The 17,944-nt window shown below is 37.7% G+C and overlaps 2 protein-coding genes across 2 annotated transcripts; both read left to right on the top strand.

Annotated features, from left to right (window-relative positions):
* The first annotated feature begins 5,093 nt into the window (after window positions 1-5,093).
* LOC130714450 (ubiquitin-conjugating enzyme E2 32-like) lies at window positions 5,094-7,335 on the top strand. The gene is made up of 5 exons (XM_057564347.1): window positions 5,094-5,410; window positions 5,528-5,659; window positions 5,961-6,045; window positions 6,288-6,451; window positions 6,590-7,335. Exons 1-5 carry the CDS (start codon window positions 5,303-5,305, stop codon window positions 7,034-7,036), a joined length of 936 nt encoding a protein of 311 aa, XP_057420330.1. The 5' UTR covers window positions 5,094-5,302; the 3' UTR covers window positions 7,037-7,335.
* Window positions 7,336-8,527: 1,192 nt separating this feature from the next.
* On the top strand, window positions 8,528-16,649 carry LOC130714307 (aldehyde dehydrogenase 22A1-like). Its single transcript, XM_057564211.1, has 14 exons — window positions 8,528-8,833; window positions 8,972-9,015; window positions 9,266-9,370; window positions 10,020-10,147; window positions 10,409-10,531; window positions 10,910-11,063; window positions 11,947-12,050; window positions 12,140-12,218; window positions 12,601-12,696; window positions 12,834-12,971; window positions 14,323-14,538; window positions 15,155-15,346; window positions 15,839-15,982; window positions 16,056-16,649. The coding sequence occupies exons 1-14, from the start codon at window positions 8,722-8,724 to the stop codon at window positions 16,215-16,217; spliced, it is 1,797 nt and encodes a 598-aa protein (XP_057420194.1). The 5' UTR covers window positions 8,528-8,721; the 3' UTR covers window positions 16,218-16,649.
* The last annotated feature ends 1,295 nt before the right edge of the window (window positions 16,650-17,944 follow it).

Consider the following 17,944-nt stretch of genomic DNA (forward strand, 5'->3'; position numbering starts at 1 on the left):
TTGAACTGGTGTTGCCTTGCATTCACTGGAAAAATGCCCAATCTTTTGACAATTAAAGCAACGAAGCTTTTTCCTGTCAATTTTCTTTCTGCCACTTCGAAACCCTCCTCTTCTTGAAGATTCAGGCTTGTCTTGTTCTGAATTTTGTGGCTTTCCTTGATCCTGATAAGACCCTTTTCCAGAATTGCTCTTGACATCTTTCCCCTTTCCACGATTCTGATCATACTTCCACGATTTCCCTTTCTTGGATGTTTGAGCTTGCAAGGCTTGATCTGTAGATCGTTCCTGTGACCTTTCCAATAGGCGTTGTTCATGGGCTTCCAGAGAACCCTGTAGTTCTTCAACCTTCAGATCCTCCAATTTCTTGGATTCCTCAATTGCCACCACAATATGATCGAATTTTGGGGCTAGGGTTCGAAGAACTTTCTCAACAATTGACAAATCTGTAATTGTTTTTCCAAAACCCTTCATCAGATTTGTTAGGCTCAGAATCCTTGTGAAATAATCTGCAATTCTCTCATTTGCCTCCATTTGCAGCAATTCGTATTGGCGACGAAGCGTCTGGAGTTTCACTTTCTTCAACTGGTCTGCACCATCGTTGGCCTTCTCAAGAATCCTCCAAGCATCGCGAGCATTCGTCGCAGCAGAAATTTTTTCAAAGTGTGCAGCGTCTACGCATTGATGGAGCAGAAACAGGGCTTTGCAATCGAGTTTCTTCATGGCCTTGTGCGCCGCTTGTTGCGCGTCTGTGGCTCCCTCTGGTAACGCTGAGAGACCTTCCTCCACAATTTCGGTGACTTCTTGATAACCCATTATCGCCTTCATCTGGACACACCAGTTGCGCCAGTTCTTGCCATCGAGTTTGGGGAGATTGGCCGGGAAGTTGCCACTGTTCTGGCCCATCATCACACACAGTCCCTTCTCAACGAATCAAGAAGCTCTGAATACCAGTTTGTTAGTGCAAAGGAGAGAAAGAGAGAGTAATCTATCGTACAGAACTGAGAGAGATAGAGATGAGGGAAAACTTTTATGTTATTCTAATATTCAATCTGTAATGTTTACACACTAATGAGCTGTATATATAACAACTCTTCTATTTACAATAAAACCCTCAAACTAATAACTATTTTGAATTAACTCCTAACAGGGGACACAACAAATCAGCCAAATGGACATTCCTTTTAACTAAATTTTCCTTGGACTGAATACGGTTAATAAGCTGCTTCAACCCACTAATATAGCATTTGAGGGAGCTGGACTCCTCCAAAGGATTTTAAATACTTCCTCCTCCATCTCAGAGTTACTGTCCAGTGTCCACTATCATATCATATGCCGATTTGCTTATTTACTTAGACTGGTTACAATGGTGTTGAATATGATGTGTTTAATGTTGAAAATGTAGTATAATGGTGTTGAAAGGGGTAGTTTAATGTTGAAAGGGAGAGAGAAGTGTTGAAGAGTTTCAACACTTGTTTAAAGGGGTATCCGGAGACACGTGGCACGCCCTGGTTGGTGACCGCCAGGCGCGTGCCACACACGCGCAGACAAGGCGCGTTATGTGTCAGGGTGGGGTAAGGGGGCTGCGTAGTGGGACGCGTGGCACGCTTCGGTTGGCCACCGACAGACGCGTGCCACGCACGCGCGACAGGAGAGAGAGAGTGCACCGCCAATGCCACGTGTCTCGTTCTGATTGGTCCGGGCGATTTTCATTTATCCTAATCTTTCCAACTCAATTATTTCGAAAAAAAAAAATTAAAAAAATATAAAAAAAATACCAAAATTCATGATTTTTTTTCTCTCTATAAATAGAGACTTGGTTTGTTTGATTTGGACACAGAAAAAAAAACCAAGTTTTCCATCATCTTATTCAGCTTATTATCTTTCTATTATCACCTTTGCTTTGAAATGGATCCCAACAATAGCCATTTCAACTCCCAGAATTCTTCCAACCAAAATCCAGACTATCAACATCCAAATCAGTATTCCAACCACCAAAATCCCAACAATTATCCACATCCAAATCAAAATCCCAACTACTACCCAAATCCCAACACTTATCAACATCCAAGTCAATTTTCCCATTCAATTTATCTATATATATGGACTCAAGGTTCCACCATTCAATGCATCTCTTCCCATCTACTTCAAATTTCACAAATAATGGATCCACCAGAGTTTGATCTCCAAGCATACCTTGAAAAAAGTGAGAGAGAAGATGCTTATGTACTCAACCATTTTAGAGAGCGTCAAAATCTAATATTGCAGGCTAGTGCAACTCGTGGTAGAAAAAATCTCAACAGAGATCATGCAGCGGCAAACCGAAGGCTAATTGACGACTACTTTGCCAATGAGCCTACATACGACGATGGAATATTCCGTCGCCGGTACCGGATGCAAAAACATGTTTTCCTTCGAATCGTTGCGGACCTTTCAAGTAGTGATAACTACTTCACACAACGATTTGATGCAGCGAAGAAAGAAGGCATATCGCCCTTAGCAAAATGCACCACAGCAATGCGAATGTTAGCATATGGTGTGGCAGCAGATGCAGTCGATGAGTACATCAAAATCGGAGGTACTACAGCACTGGAGTGTGTACGTAGATTCTGTAAAGGAATCATACGATTGTATGAGCACGAGTACCTGAGAGCACCAACTCAAGAGGACCTGCAAAGAATACTACAGGTTAGTGAACAGCGGGGGTTCCCAGGCATGATCGGGAGCATTGACTGCATGCACTGGGAGTGGAGAAATTGTCCTAAAGCATGGGAAGGTCAATTTGCTAGAGGGGATAAGGGAACCACCACGGTTATTCTTGAAGCAGTTGCATCTCATGATCTATGGATCTGGCATGCCTTTTTTGGGTGTCCGGGGACCCTGAACGACATAAACGTTCTAGACCGGTCACCAGTGTTTGATGAATTGGAACAGGGAAACGCGTCACGTGTGAATTTCATCGTGAATCAACGTCCCTATAATATGGCATACTATCTAGCTGATGGTATCTACCCTTCTTATCCAACTTTCGTCAAATCTATTAGACTTCCTCAAAGTGAACCCGATAAGTGCTTTGCAAAACATCAGGAGGGATATCGGAAGGACATCGAGCGTGCATTTGGAGTGCTTCAAGCTCGTTTTCAAATCATCCGTGAACCAGCTCGCTTGTGGGACATAAATGATTTGGGTATCATCATGAGGTCATGCATCATATTACACAATATGATTGTTGAGGATGAACGAGATTCATATGCTCAACGCTGGACCGATTTTGAGCAAGCTGAGGGAAGTGGATCTAGCACACCGCAACCATACTCGACCGAGGTGTTGCCCGCTTTTGCGGATCATGTGCGTGCTAGATCCGAGTTGCGTGATCCAAATGTCCATCACCAACTGCAAGCAGATCTAGTGAAGCACATCTGGACAAAGTTTGGAATGTATCCTCATGATTAAATATGCTTTGTATCGTACTAATTATGTTATTTGTGTGTTGTGTGTTTAGTTTGCTGTCTTGCATTTTAATTACGTTATTTGTGTGTTATGTTAAGAAAATTAAATAAATAATTGTGTGTTTAGTTTGTTGTCTTGCATTTTAATTTGCGTTAAAAAAATATTACGTTAATTTAATTTAATTTTAAAAAACCAAAAAAAATTAAATTAAATTAAATCGATAATCGTTTATTTAATTTAATTTTTATTGCAAATTTTAAATTTATGAAATCATAAAAAGAAAAATATAAAATTAAATCAAAATATAAGATAAAAAAAGTGGTGGGGTAGGGGGTAGGGTGTTGAATGAAAAACCATTGGAGTGGGTAAAAGTTGAATGAAGTGTTGAACTGGAGAGAGAAGATGAAAAGTGGGGTGTTGAGGGTGTTGAATGTTGAAACCATTGTAGATAGTCTTAGAAGTCATTAAAGAAAATCAATCAAATTAGTTTTTTTTTAAGGTGCCCACTAGGGTGGACCATTTTATTTTTGGTCCACCGGTGCACCAGGGATATATTCGACTTTGCATCAAGGGTACTACAGACTTTATCCCTTTTTCTCCCTCTTCCTCCCACTTTCTTCACCCTCAGGCCTTTTTTTTTTTGTTCAAACACAGACCCTTCTTCATCAGACTTTATCCCACAAATTGATTGTTGCTTTCATGTTAAACCATGAAAACTTTACTTTATGGTAAGTCAAGTAAAGTGTTTGACTATGACAAGCTTCTCCCTCTTCCTCCGCTGCAGCGTTGCTCTCCCATCCTTCCTCTTTTCCCACTTGTGTTCCATCAAAACCACCATGGCTGTAGTTGGGAGAAAACTCAAAAATGAGACCCAGAAAATCAAAAGCTAGCACAGATATATCACCCTCTTCTCTTTAAAAGTCAAAATCAAAAGTGCCAAAAATCAAAAGATCACACAGATCTGTCTTCCATCCTTTCTTCTGATTCTTTTTCTTCTTCCATCTTCTCTTTGCTAGCACAGATCAATGCATGTCATGTCTATATTTTTTGTGGGTTTTAACTAAAAAAGGTTCAATCTTTCTTCTCCCTTGTTGTTGTTTCTGGGTTTTTGAGTTTTGTCTTTCTTGTTAAATGTCTTGCCTTTGTTTTTTCAACCAAGAAAGTTGATTTTTTCTTCTCTGGTTCATATTTCTGGGTTTTGTAAAAGGAAGACGGAAGTGTTGCAAATTAAAGAGGGTATGGAGGTGAAGGTGGGAAGGTAGAGGGTGCTGGAGAAGGAAACGCCGGTGAGGTTGAAGGTAGTAGTGATACGGCCGGCGATGGAGCAAGAAACGTCGAAGCTAGGAGAAGGATGTGACAGAGCTGGGAGAAGAAGAACCAGTAAGAGAGGAGGGGTTGTTTGTCAATTTATGTTTTTGCCCTTTTTCAATCCAACAAATCCTGACCATCTAATAAAATAATATTTCAAGATTCTCAGATCTAATGGTAGTTAGTCATGGTGCACCGGTGGACCAAAAAAAAAGTGGTCCACCCTAGTGGACACATTTTTTTAAATAACTTTTCTAGACTAGTAGACTGAATGAATAAACACATCAGCTCCACCTCATCCAATAAAAGACAGACACGTAACCAAACACGCATATCGTGACGCGTCCACCAAATGCCTACATTCCCTTCTCACCTATATTCTCCGTTCCCACTTCTGATATTTTCTCCGCATCAACACCACTACACACACAACAACAATGCATATTTCTCTATAATTCCACCACCGTTCACTGCTCGCAGTTCCGTTTTCACCGCCGCAACAACCACCGGGTCGCTTTGATTCCATCGAATTTCAATCTTCGCAGCGATGGCGGACAAGTACAACATGAAGAACCCCGCCGTGAAGCGGATTCTCCAGGAGGTCAAGGAGATGCAATCGAACCCTTCCGATGATTTCATGAGCCTCCCTCTCGAGGTTCTTCAACTTCCATTTTCGTTTTCCCTTCGTTTTCTTAATCTTAGGGTTTTCAATTTCATTTCGCGATCTCTCATCAGCTCACACCATCTTGCTTTCTGTTGATGTTGTTTTCAGGAGAATATATTTGAATGGCAATTTGCAATTAGGGGACCTGGTGATACTGAATTTGAGGGTGGTATTTTTCATGGAAGGATCCAGCTGCCTGCGGAATATCCATTCAAACCTCCTTCATTCATGTTGTTGACAGTAAGATCTTACCCTCTAGATTAAGTAGATTTTGGTATTAATATGTTGATCTCAGGGTTGTTAATGGCGGATAGCGTAGCAGCGGCAAGCCCAAAAAATGCTATTTCGAGCTCTTAGTGGAGTAGCGGTGAACCCACAGAGCACTACGCTATAGTGCTATTGCGCCGCTATAGCGCGCTATTAACAAGCCTGGTTGATCTGCATATATTTTAGGCGCTTCTGTTTCTTGAATTGTCTTGTTTTAATTGTTGAAGAAATCTGAGTTCATACATGCTTATAAATTTCACTGTTATGCTGTCAGCCTAATGGTCGTTTTGAGACTCAAACCAAGATTTGCTTGAGCATTTCAAATCATCATCCTGAGCATTGGCAACCATCATGGAGTGGTGAGTAGTTACTTTCCCTTTTCACTCTTGTTGCACTTAAAAGTTAAAAGTATATTCAGTTCTGTAGAATTCGAATTCGTCTGTGTTGCTTTCATCATTGACATTATCCTTTCCCTCCCAATATAGTTCGACTTTTATATTGTCCTGTGATGTTTGTCAGTTAAAACCGTTAATTTATAATCTTCGAAGCTACATGGACGAAGAATCTCACTAATTAAGCTGATGTAAATTTCTGTTGGCAGTAAGGACTGCTCTCGTTGCCCTGATTGCTTTCATGCCCACCAACCCAAATGGTGCATTGGGTTCATTAGACTACAAGAAAGAAGAGAGGCGCGCCTTAGCCATCAAGTCCCGTGAAGCATCTCCCAAATTTGGGACTCCTGAACGTCAAAGACTGATTGATGAGGTAAAATGTTGCTCATTGTTTTTTCCCCAGTGCATGTTTTGTCATATCTTGTGTTGATTGTACTAGGTAAACTGTTGCTTATTGTTATTTTTTCCGGAGCATTTTTTTGATAATGTCTTGTCGTGATTGTTTTCCCAGATACATGAGTATATGCTAAGCAAGGCACCCCCTGTCCCTCAAGTTAGCCCCACACAGGCTTCTGAAGAACAACCCCCAATTGAGGAGGACCAGACCCAGGTTCAGTTGCATAATCCTGAGGCTTTGCCTGCAGGAGAGGTGATTCCAGATCAATCAGTTGACAGAATAATTGAAGAACAAGAAGTCACCGTCAATGCTAATCCTAACCCTTCTGAAGTTGAAGCTTCAACAGAGACTCCATCTAATGTCGTCTCAAGCAATCAGTTGCTCCAAAACTCGGAGACAACCAGGGGTCAAAATCTGAAACCAGAGACAAGGGTTCAAAAACCTGATGATCGATTATTCACATGGGCTGCTATTGGACTTACCATCGCAATTGTAGTCCTTTTGCTGAAAAAGTTCATTAAATCTACAGAACATGGTGCAGTTTTCATGGATGGATCTTAAATGGGTTCCTTGCTCATATTGGCTTCAAAGTTTAATACTACTAGCCCCATGGAGTCAAACCTAGCTCTTCTAACCTGAAGTGATATTTGTCGATACTTCGTATGTATTTATGTTCTGTAATTATGGTTATATAAGAATAGTACAGCTTTTAAAAGTTTCTTAAATGAACTCCACTCTATTTAGGGCATTTAGAGCCCAAAACTTTTGAAAATCAACCAATGCTACCTATGGAAATTGGTTCTTTATGTAGGTTGCTCTCCAAAGGGAATAGAAACTCTTATCTTTTTTAGCTTCTCAAAGTTTAGTAACTACTGATATAAAGAGCAAATAAACTACCGATGGATATACTTTTATAACATAGAATATTTTGATAGTTTTCCGATGTATAAAAAAAAAAGAATATTTTGTTAGATTGACCTTTGTATTAATTTAATAGCTGAATAATTTAATAATCATATACAATAAATTTTATTAAATGAATGACATGATATAATATATGATAAACAATTTGGATTGGATAAACACCTAAGATAAAAACTGTTGTGGACAGCAATTAAAAAATAGCATTTTCATTTCATGAAGAAACTCTTCATAGGCAAAATCAAATCTCCATTACATGCATTCATCTAAATGATTTGTGTATTCATCTAAAAAAAAAATCTCCATTACATGCTGAGTGAAAAATAAATCAAACAGCTATGTTATAATTTCACTTTGAAAATTCGTTAGGTAAGTTAAGCCATGTATTTTTTTGTGTTTAAATACTTTGCGATTCAGTATTGGCCCGTGCCGCTTCTTTGCGAGCTTTGCCGCACCCTCATCCGGAGCTTCATCGTGCAGCGATGGGTCATGCTTCCTTGTGGTGGCATCCTCCTCCAAATCGGATTAAGATCAATGTGGACGCCTTGGTTTGGAACTCTTCGATTACGAGGCTTGGGATGATTGCTCGCGATGGTGATGGAGAGGTTTCGGCTACAACTACCTCCTTTCCGGTTCAGGTGCAATCTCTGAAGATAGCAGAAGCCCTCAGCTTTCGTCGAGCTATGACTTTAGCCGTGGATCTTGATTTCAGATCAGTTTCCTTTGCAACAGACAATTTACAACTCTTCCAATGGTGGCGTCCAAAAGGATCTTCCTAGTTCCTATTTATATTTACTTATTTCAACATGTCGTTTTATTTTTGTATCTTTTAATCATGTTGATGTTCTTTTCGCTCGTAAAAACGCCAACTGTGCACACAACCGACTTATTGGCTAGGAATGCTTTCATCTTTGTCGATTCATCCGGCTTGAGTGGAAGATGTTTCATCCGGTGTGTTGTCTTTGCTGACTTTAAAACCTTTTATGATTAAATATATTGCAATTTTTCCCTTAAAAAAAAAGATAAAACTAAAACTTGTGAGCAGTCACGCAGGTCATGTGATTGAGATTTGGGAGGGAAACCCCGTTATGCTTATTTGTTTATGCAGTTTATACTAGACTGAATAAAGAAGTAAAGTGCGATGAGAAAGACAAGACGCATAGAATGGAATCTGATTATTTTTCTTCTTCTGCTGCCATTTCCCAAACGATCCAATCCAAGTAATATAAATATGAGTTTTCTTCCCAAATGTTCCTGCGTTCCGTTTTCATTTCCCCTTCGCTTCACTGACTGTGAGGTTTTCTCTCTGAATCTGCGAAATTTCAATGGCGTTTTGGTGGCCATTGCTCGTTCTAGCATTCGCTTACGGTATCTGCAGGTTCCTTCTCATGCTCATTCCTCCCAAGGTTCCTTCCATCGACGTTGACGCCTCCGATGGTAATCTCTCTCTCTCTCTCTCTCTCTCTCTCTCTCTCTCTCACTATCGTTTTCTTCGTTCATTCTCGCACGGAAATTTGTGGTGATGGTGAATTGTGTTGATAACGATTCTGTTGATGACGATTCTGTTGATGACAGTGTTGGACGATGGAAATCAAGCACAGGAGAACAGCTTCATTTACGTAAGTGCTATTTCTGTGAAAATATCTCAAAAATCGTTATGCAGTAACTTCTGCTGTTCTGCATCTTGCTAGATCGGTTGGATTTGTTTTCTTCTATTTTCAATTAGGTGCTATAGTTTTGATTTGAGAAATTCAAATGCGAATGTGAGGTGATAGATCATAGATATATGGATACTGTTTCATGTGAATGTTATAACCTGGATTTTAGTCAATTTTGGAGGATTAAGTCTTATTGATGGTTCCGATTCAGGTACCGCCGAGGGGAACGTCGCAACAATCAGGGAAGATTGTTCAGTGCTATGAACCTGCAACTATGAAATATTTGGGATATGTTCCCGCATTGACGCATGATGAGGTCAGTGAGCTTCAGAGCCTGTGATCTTATAGGGACTAATGGTTATGATGCATGGTTTTTGTGTCTATTTCTCTAAAGCTGATAATCAATAGTTTATTATGAAGCACACCTTAGTTTTGAGTGAACTTATTTTGTGGTGAGTGTTTAAGGAAGTGTGGTATTAAGAAAAAAAATTCATGGTTAAAGAAATGGAGGTGTAAGATAGAAGGTTGGTGAAATCTAGGAGGACATCAGTGTTGTGTAAGAAATCTGCTGGCTGTGCTGAAGAAAAAAATCTAACAAGTCATGGCTTCTAGCTATACTTTGCTTGTTTGTCATTTTGTCAATGCTGAAGTTTAACTACAAATTCTAATGAATTATATGTTTGTGGTTCTTCAAATGGAATAGAGTCTTATAAACGATGTTGATCGTACTTTTGGTTTCTGTAATTTTTTTCTTGTTTATGAATGACCACATATGTCCGCACTTCTTTTAAAAAATAAATTTACATCCCAACCATTAATGACAATGCGCACAAGGCTACTAACAGGGGAGTATGGATGCAAAGAACCAGTTATTGCTGATCATGAACCTTGAAATGCTTAATATTTGAGTTGAATCTAGTGAAGCATTACCAAATTAACTTGAACTACTTTGCGTGCATGGATAGGTCAAGGATCGAGTGGCTAAAGTAAGAAAGGCACAAAAAATGTGGGCTAAGTCCAGCTTCAAGCAAAGACGCTTGTTTTTGCGTATACTATTGAAGTATATAATTAAACATCAAGCACTTATATGCGAGTAAGAATACTTATTTGAAATGGTTGTAGGAAGAATTTCAAATATTAACTTTTTATCAATTTTTTTTACACTGCTTGGAAGTGTTTGTGGTACACACTACACACTGAACTTATAGTGCACTTTTGTGACCCTCTGGAAATGTAGTTACCCTCTGTTTTCTGTTGTACTGTTTAATTCATTTTGGTCTGAGATAGATATGAATTGTGCATTTGTGCTTACATGAGAATATTGATAACATTCTAATTCATTTGCTTTTATTAGAATATCTTCACGTGATACTGGAAAGACGATGGTAGATGCCTCTTTAGGAGAAATAATGACAACATGTGAGAAGATCAATTGGCTACTATCAGAGGGAGAGCAGTGGCTAAGGCCTGAATACCGGTATGTGCTTCAATATTTCAAGTAGCTATATATTCCCTCATTTTATTTAATCCATAAGACACAGTAGCAGTTCTTTATTCATATTTCATACAACAAGGTGTGCTATTATCCTTCTTTTCCCAGTAGTTGACTCTTTTCCTTCCTTAAACTGATTATGATTGATTCTCTGTCTCGGTATATTTTCTGTTCTTCCTGTACCTTATTTGACACCAAAATAAATCTTAAGGTGCAGATATTTTTATGGGAAAAAAGTTAAAACTTCTTCCATGCACATTCATTGTTCTAACATTTCTAATGTAAAATTTCAAATAGGCTAAACTCTCTTTTATGGCCGTATTATTTTTTCTTTTGTTAGTGATAAATAAAAGACTTGTGCAGGTCTTCTGGAAGATCAATGCTTCATAAGAAAGCCAAAGTAGAATTTCACCCCCTTGGTGTTATTGGAGCCATTGTTTCGTGGAATTATCCTTTCCACAATATATTCAATCCTATGCTGGCAGCAGTTTTTTCTGGAAATGGTATTGTGATTAAGGTATAAAATATCATACTAACTAGCTACCTATGTACATTTCTTCATGCTGTAGGTGTAAAATGTTGTTTGGATGTTCCTAACATTTATGCTTTATTGGACTTTGGTTATATTCCCCTAAAAATTATATTAAAAATTGAGAATATGCTATTTGTGTGATACCTACTCTTACTGATAGAAATGTGAAACTATTCTTGAACTTCCAGCTAATAACTTACTTAACCTTTTAAAAGAGTTGACACTTGATGTGGAATTCACTAATCAAAGCCTCTACGACCAAGTGGTCAAGACTCAAGAGTTTGATTCTTGCCATCCCAATCCTTCATCATTAAGCTGAAGATCAGAACAAGTTAAAATGAGTATATGCATTGTCCATAATTCAAGCCCCAAAAGGCTAATGTGTGAGGATCATGTTTGAGTTAGAGATATAAAATCATTTCTGAGTTTCTACCTAATAGGTTAAGCTTTAAGGTGAGTTTGTATTTCACATTTACTGTAATCCTGTGTTTGGATGATTGTTTTAAAACTTCCAAGGGATTTGAAATTAATGAAAATTAAATTGATTATTTGAATAAGTAGCATTTATATTGTTTGGGAAAATCCTGGATAATGAAGTTTTTGTGTGAGAGGAGAGTTTGGTGAGAATTTTCAAAATTCCTTGTCATAGGTGGATTTTGAAATCCTTTATTTTGTGTTAAAAATTACCCTGTAAAAATGCCTTGTACCTTTTACAATTATTTCTTTTGATTCCCTAACCTTTCATTTTTTATTTTACAAGTTATTTAAACCCTCTCAATGAATACATTACCCCATTGACCCTAACTTATTTTAAAAGTTATTTTCATGTTTTCGAATTTGATTGAAAACCATGTGCTTGTAATTGTAGATATCGGAACATGCAAGTTGGTCTGGATGCTTTTACTTCCGGATCATCCAATCAGCCCTTGCTGCCATAGGAGCTCCAGAGGACCTTGTTGAGGTGATAACAGGGTAGGGCCTTCTGTCTTTCCCTTCCTTTTACCTTTTTGTTCCATGTTCATGTTTTCAATCTATGGCACTGATTGGGCCTCTCTTCCCAGGTTTGCTGAAACAGGAGAAGCATTGGTATCTTCAGTAGATAAAGTCATATTTGTGGGATCTCCTGGTGTTGGTAAGATGGTATGATTCCTATGGCCAATCAACTCATTATATGCTCTCACCTCAGAGCTGTATCAAAACATCCATAACTCGATTTGGATTTCTAAGAAAGAGTTTGATATTTTGATAAAGGAACTTCAGAAGAGTCAATATTTAACACAGTAGAATGAGGGTCTTCTTATCCCCATTCTGTGCTGAAAAAATTAAGTATTAGGAATATACACACTCTTTGCCCCAAAAGTTGTACTAAACCTGACATTTAGATTTTAGAGTGATGCTTCATGAGCAGAATTATCTCCTACGCTTTCAAATACTCTTCCATTCTTTTTATGATGGTATCCAATTCCCATGAAATTGGAATACTTTTTTCTCATCTAACATATGCTTCATTTTTTTAATCCAGATAATGAGAAATGCTGCTGAGACACTTATACCAGTTACACTAGAGCTTGGTGGAAAAGATGCATTTATTGTTTGTGAAGATGTAGATGTGGACCATGTATGAACCCCTTCCACCTGTTCTAATCCCTCATGGCTTGACAGTTTGTTGGTCATTTGGTTGCTCAATGTCATCTTTAAAGCTTAATGAAATCTTCATTCTTGAGAGTCATAGTTTTAACAAGCTTTCCTGTGTAGGTTGCACAAATTGCTGTCAGGGCTGTTCTTCAGTCAAGTGGACAGAACTGTGCTGGGGCTGAGCGGTTTTATGTCCACAGGGAAATTTATTCTTCTTTTGTTAGTAAAGTTACTAAAATAATAAAGTCTGTCACAGCTGTAAGTGTTTTTTCTTACTTAAATAGTATAAATATTACTCTTTCAACATGGATTTCTGATGCATATAATCACTGCTTGCATTTATTGTCACCGACTCACCGTATTTCAGAAATCTATCGTATTTTACATATGTTGTAGTTTATTGATAAAAACTATGAGAAATAAACACCTATCTTGATATTGATTCAGCATACATGGCTTTGTTACTATTTTTGTTGCATCTCTGGCTGCCTTTTGTTTCTCTTTTTTCTCTTCCTGTACCAAAGGGAACATATGCTACATAAACCTTTGAAGCGATATTGTGTTTATCAACTTATTACTGGTCATGATTGGATTTTGATCGAGCTCAATGGCGTAGTGTGATTCAAATAGCCGACCTCACTTGGGGGGATAAGGCTTTTGTTGTTGTTGTTGTCGATATATTTGGAACTCTTGAAAATGATTCATATCTGTGAACTAATGACATCTAGGGAATAGATAAAGTTTAATGATGAATGTGGCATGCTCCATTTCTCTTTTGAGATTAAATTGTTGGACTCAGTAAATTAGACACAGAATTCAGAAAATTTATTAGAGAACCAATCTAGTATATAGACCATATCTGAGTACAATAGTAATAGGCACATGGTTTCCCCCTAACAACAAGTCTTCTCCTTTCATCTAAAGCAACAGAAAATACAATATGCAAATCTAATAACTTCCGTCTAACAAGCACCCTCCTAATAGTATGGTCCGGCTACTCCAAAGTGTGGGACTCACTTTACTCACTTTACATGGTAAAGTAAGTCATCACTACTATTGATTGAGTTGCTTTATTGATTTTTCGAAGTAGGTAATGACTATTAATGGTTGTGATGACTTACTTTACTCTCTAAAGTAACTCTCTCACTTTAGAGAAGCCAAATCCCTAATTGTAAATATTAGCTGTCACCTATTAAAATCATTAACTGCCACATATAAAAACATAGCTTCCCTGCTGCCACATAAAAACATAACTGTCCTGATAGTAAACAATGTCTGCCAGATATAAAACCTAACTTCCTGAGCTATAGTAATAAATCATGCCGGCTTTCTATTTTTCCTAATATAAACCTTCAATGTCTTAGGCCATCATCGGCCTATCAATATCTTCCTTCAAAATGAATAGCACTGTGAATCTAGGTGTCATGATTGTATATAGATTAAGGGAAAGGGTATAAAAATAAGAAATTATATTCATTTGCAAATTTCAATATGAACAAGAATTCATTGCTAAATTATTATTGAAGAGTATACAAATGCTATCGTAAAAGTATTGATTATGAAGAAGTCCATATTTTATATATTATTTTTTGTTATTGATTTCTTGCAGGGCCCACCACTTGTTGGAAAGTTTGATATGGGAGCTTTATGCATGCATGAGCATTCTGAAAAACTTGAAGGCCTTGTAAATGATGCTTTGGACAAAGGGGCTGAAATTGCTGCACGTGGAAGTTTTGGACATATAGGTGAAGATGCAGTTGATCAGTATTTCCCCCCTACTGTGATTGTGAATGTAAACCACTCAATGAAATTGATGCAAGAAGAGGTAGCGAAACTCAAATTTTCTATGTTTACACTTTTTTTTTTTTGTTAGAATGCCTTCACTGATCACCTCACATTGTATAGTTTTCACCTCCTTATTACTGCTGTTCCCACCTCATTTTTTTCTTTGCACGCCTACAATTTGATTCTGCCTTATTAGTTATTAACTAGTGTGAGTCAATGTAACCTATATTATATTATTCTTATTAGGGTTCTATTGATGTGTATCTTTAGGGCACTTGTTAAGGAATTCAAAAACAGGATGCATTTAGTTAAAAGTACAACATTTATTGTATTGGGATGTAAAAAGTTTTTACTTTTCATTTATTATTTTCTATTTTTGAATCCCTAACACCTTGGGGCCTAGGGGTACTGCTGGGTAGCAATTGCCTTATGAGTATCGTTGTTTTAACCGATAGTTTCACTGATACTAGATACTTATACTTACCATATCTACTTAAACCATTTGTGATTTTTTTTTGAAATTTAGGTAACCATATCTCATGTTATAGTCATATATGCACTGCAATTGTGCATTTACATTCGTGAGTTTCCCTTCTGTATTTGTATGCTTCAGCAACTGCTTACTAGATTCATCTGTGCAATGTAATGATATCTAGGCATTTGGACCAATCATGCCGATAATGAAATTTAGCTCTGATGAGGAGGCTGTCAAGCTTGCCAATGACTCAAAATATGGGCTTGGCTGTGCTGTTTTCTCTGGAAGTCAGAGCCGTGCCAGAGAGATAGCTTCACAGATACATTCCGGGGTAGCTGCAATTAATGATTTTGCGGCATCATACATGTGTCAGGTGAATTCATTTTAAATTTAACACGGGCTTGTCATGATATGTTTTATCTTTTATATTAATATTGCATCTGATTGCTAGTTTAGAAAGTGTGCAACTAATTCGCTTAGAGAAGTACCACGGGATTGTTAATGTGTTTACAACTTCATTTCATGAGGTTACAACTTCATTCCTGAAACATCTTTGACATGAATTACTTGTTTTGGAAATGATTTATGCGCCCCGCACAGCGTGTAATTTCCAATCAGATAAAGAGATACGTTAAAGAGAAAGGGATTTATTATTTCTTATTATTTATGTTGGTTAAATTGCAAATGACCCACCCACTTTAGCTTTTGACTTGAACTATAATTTAAGAGACAATTTACCTGAGACCTGAAATAAAAGTGGGTCATTTACAATTTGATCTCCACTTGACTTATGAAGCTGTTTTTGCCAAGGTGCTTGGCAATGTTTTTAAGTATGCCTAGTTCATGTTCATATTTCCACTTGCAGTCCCTACCATTTGGGGGTGTGAAACATAGTGGATTTGGACGATTTGGCGGTGTAGAAGGTTTGCGAGCTTGCTGTCTTGTTAAAGCAGTTGTTGAAGATCGATGGTGGCCATTTGTCAAAACCAAGATACCTAAGCCTATTCAGGTGAGTCCGGAAAACCTTTCATGATATTTTTTATTCTACCACGACCAGAAACTTAAATGGGCTTGCCCTGCAGTATCCTGTTGCAGAGAATGGATTTGAATTCCAGGAGTCACTTGTTGAAGCACTTTATGGGATCAGCATATGGGACCGTTTGCGAGCATTAGTTGATGTTTTAAAAATGCTTACCGAGCAGCAGAACCCTGCTGGCAGCAGCAGTAAGAGAAGAAATGACTAATTGTCAGGTCAGGTATAACATGCTAAATGGTCAACATTGTCATATTCAAATAATCCCCGGCACCACTGATAAATTAGAGTACTGATATTACTATCTCGGAAAAATATGGATATAGTAGTTCATCACACTCACCACGAAAACAATGCCCCAGCGTATGGTTTGGCAAAGGTAGCATTGCAAAACTTATGGGATAGGAAGCTTTGCAGGAGGAGTTCATTTTTTTTGCATTACTAGCATGCTAAGAGCATATATGGAACTGCATTAGTTTCTATTTTTTCTACCTGTGTTTATTTCCAACTAAAAAAGAAATAACTCTGATGTCTTTGGCCATCCAACACGGAAGTTTAGTCATGTGTGTAATCAAGGCTCACAAAATGGGGACAGAGTAGCTGATTCAACTGGAAATTTAATAAATCAATCTCTTTGTTCATATTTCGACTTGCAATCCCTGCCATTATGGAAATTTCCACTTTAAATTTAATTGGAAGTTAAGTTGTTTACCTCAATCAACTAAAAAACAAAATCGATTGATCTTAGAACTGGGTGTAAATTGGTTCAAATTCAGTAAAGTGGTTGAAAATGTAATCTTAACCTTTGTACTCCAATATTATTTGGCATCCGTGTTTACATAATTAGCAGGATACAATGTTATAATCAAAATTTGGAGACAGTCACTCAACTACAGAAATATTCAGTTTCCTTGAAAGAAATTTCCAACTCTACATGCAAGTGAGTGCCCTCAGCATGACTCTTCTTTCATTTGATACCTTCCATTGCATTGGATGAGAAGGATAAAGAAACCCTGTAGTACTCATTGACTGGTTATCTATCCATTACTTTTTCTTTGGACATATCACATTTGGTGTTTCCTCATGTTATACTCTCAGGCTGTCCCAAAATGGAAGATGACTCTTAACCGGTCACCAACTTAAATACCTTGCCACTTTATGCTATTTTAAGCTTCTTGGCAATCCCTGTGCCACCCTTTGTTTATACAGCAAAAGTACACCGTGCATCCAACAATTAATCAACCATTCGCACTTGGAGGCACGGGTGGGTGATTTCCCAGCAAGTTGGATCGTCTAGCAAGAGCTCATCTACCACCATGCCATCCCGCTTAGAATTCACCAGTGCAAGTGTGCAACCATAAACCTCTCATTTTCTAACGACGAAGGATACATTAGTTGTTCTTCCTGAAACAAAATAATTTTATTGTGAAACTTACAAATAGTAGTATTTTCCAAATTAATCTTACTTGGGCAAAGGTAGAATTTGTCATTTCTTACCCGCATTGATAGAGTTTAATGGATATGCACAGTTTTACCCTGATAATCAATCACAACATGTCATGAAGGAGAATTAATAACTTTCATTTTAAATTTTAATTAAAACAAAGATATATTTTAGAGTAAAGTACACTCACCCCCCTCAAGTTTTGTTAGAATAACACTCCACCCCATTCTTATCTAAAATCTACACCCCACCCCATTTTATATAGAGGCAAATTTAGTGACGAAAAATATTCTTCATTAATAATTAGTTATTATTTAAATTGTTAATCAATAATTTCAAAAAATATTTTCAATATAATCCAATAAATATAAAAATGAAAACATCACAGTCCTCCTCATTCTCTCAATCGCGTTCTTCCTCCGTAAATTCACAATGCAAATTCTGCAATAGCACACATGACCGGTTGACAAACCATATCTCGAACATAGTGAAAC

The sequence above is a fragment of the Lotus japonicus genome, chromosome 4 (genome assembly GCF_012489685.1).
Source record: "Lotus japonicus ecotype B-129 chromosome 4, LjGifu_v1.2".
NCBI lineage: Eukaryota > Viridiplantae > Streptophyta > Magnoliopsida > Fabales > Fabaceae > Lotus > Lotus japonicus.

Coding starts and splice junctions, on each gene's coding strand:
- LOC130714450 (XM_057564347.1), top strand. CDS start 5,303: ATGGCGGACAAGTACAACATGAAGAACCCCGCCGTGAAGCGGATTCTC. Junction 5,411..5,527: donor TCATGAGCCTCCCTCTCGAG/GTTCTTCAACTT, acceptor TGTTGTTTTCAG/GAGAATATATTTGAATGGCA. Junction 6,452..6,589: donor GTCAAAGACTGATTGATGAG/GTAAAATGTTGC, acceptor TTGTTTTCCCAG/ATACATGAGTATATGCTAAG.
- LOC130714307 (XM_057564211.1), top strand. CDS start 8,722: ATGGCGTTTTGGTGGCCATTGCTCGTTCTAGCATTCGCTTACGGTATC. Junction 12,219..12,600: donor CTCCTGGTGTTGGTAAGATG/GTATGATTCCTA, acceptor TTTTTAATCCAG/ATAATGAGAAATGCTGCTGA. Junction 15,983..16,055: donor AGATACCTAAGCCTATTCAG/GTGAGTCCGGAA, acceptor CTTGCCCTGCAG/TATCCTGTTGCAGAGAATGG.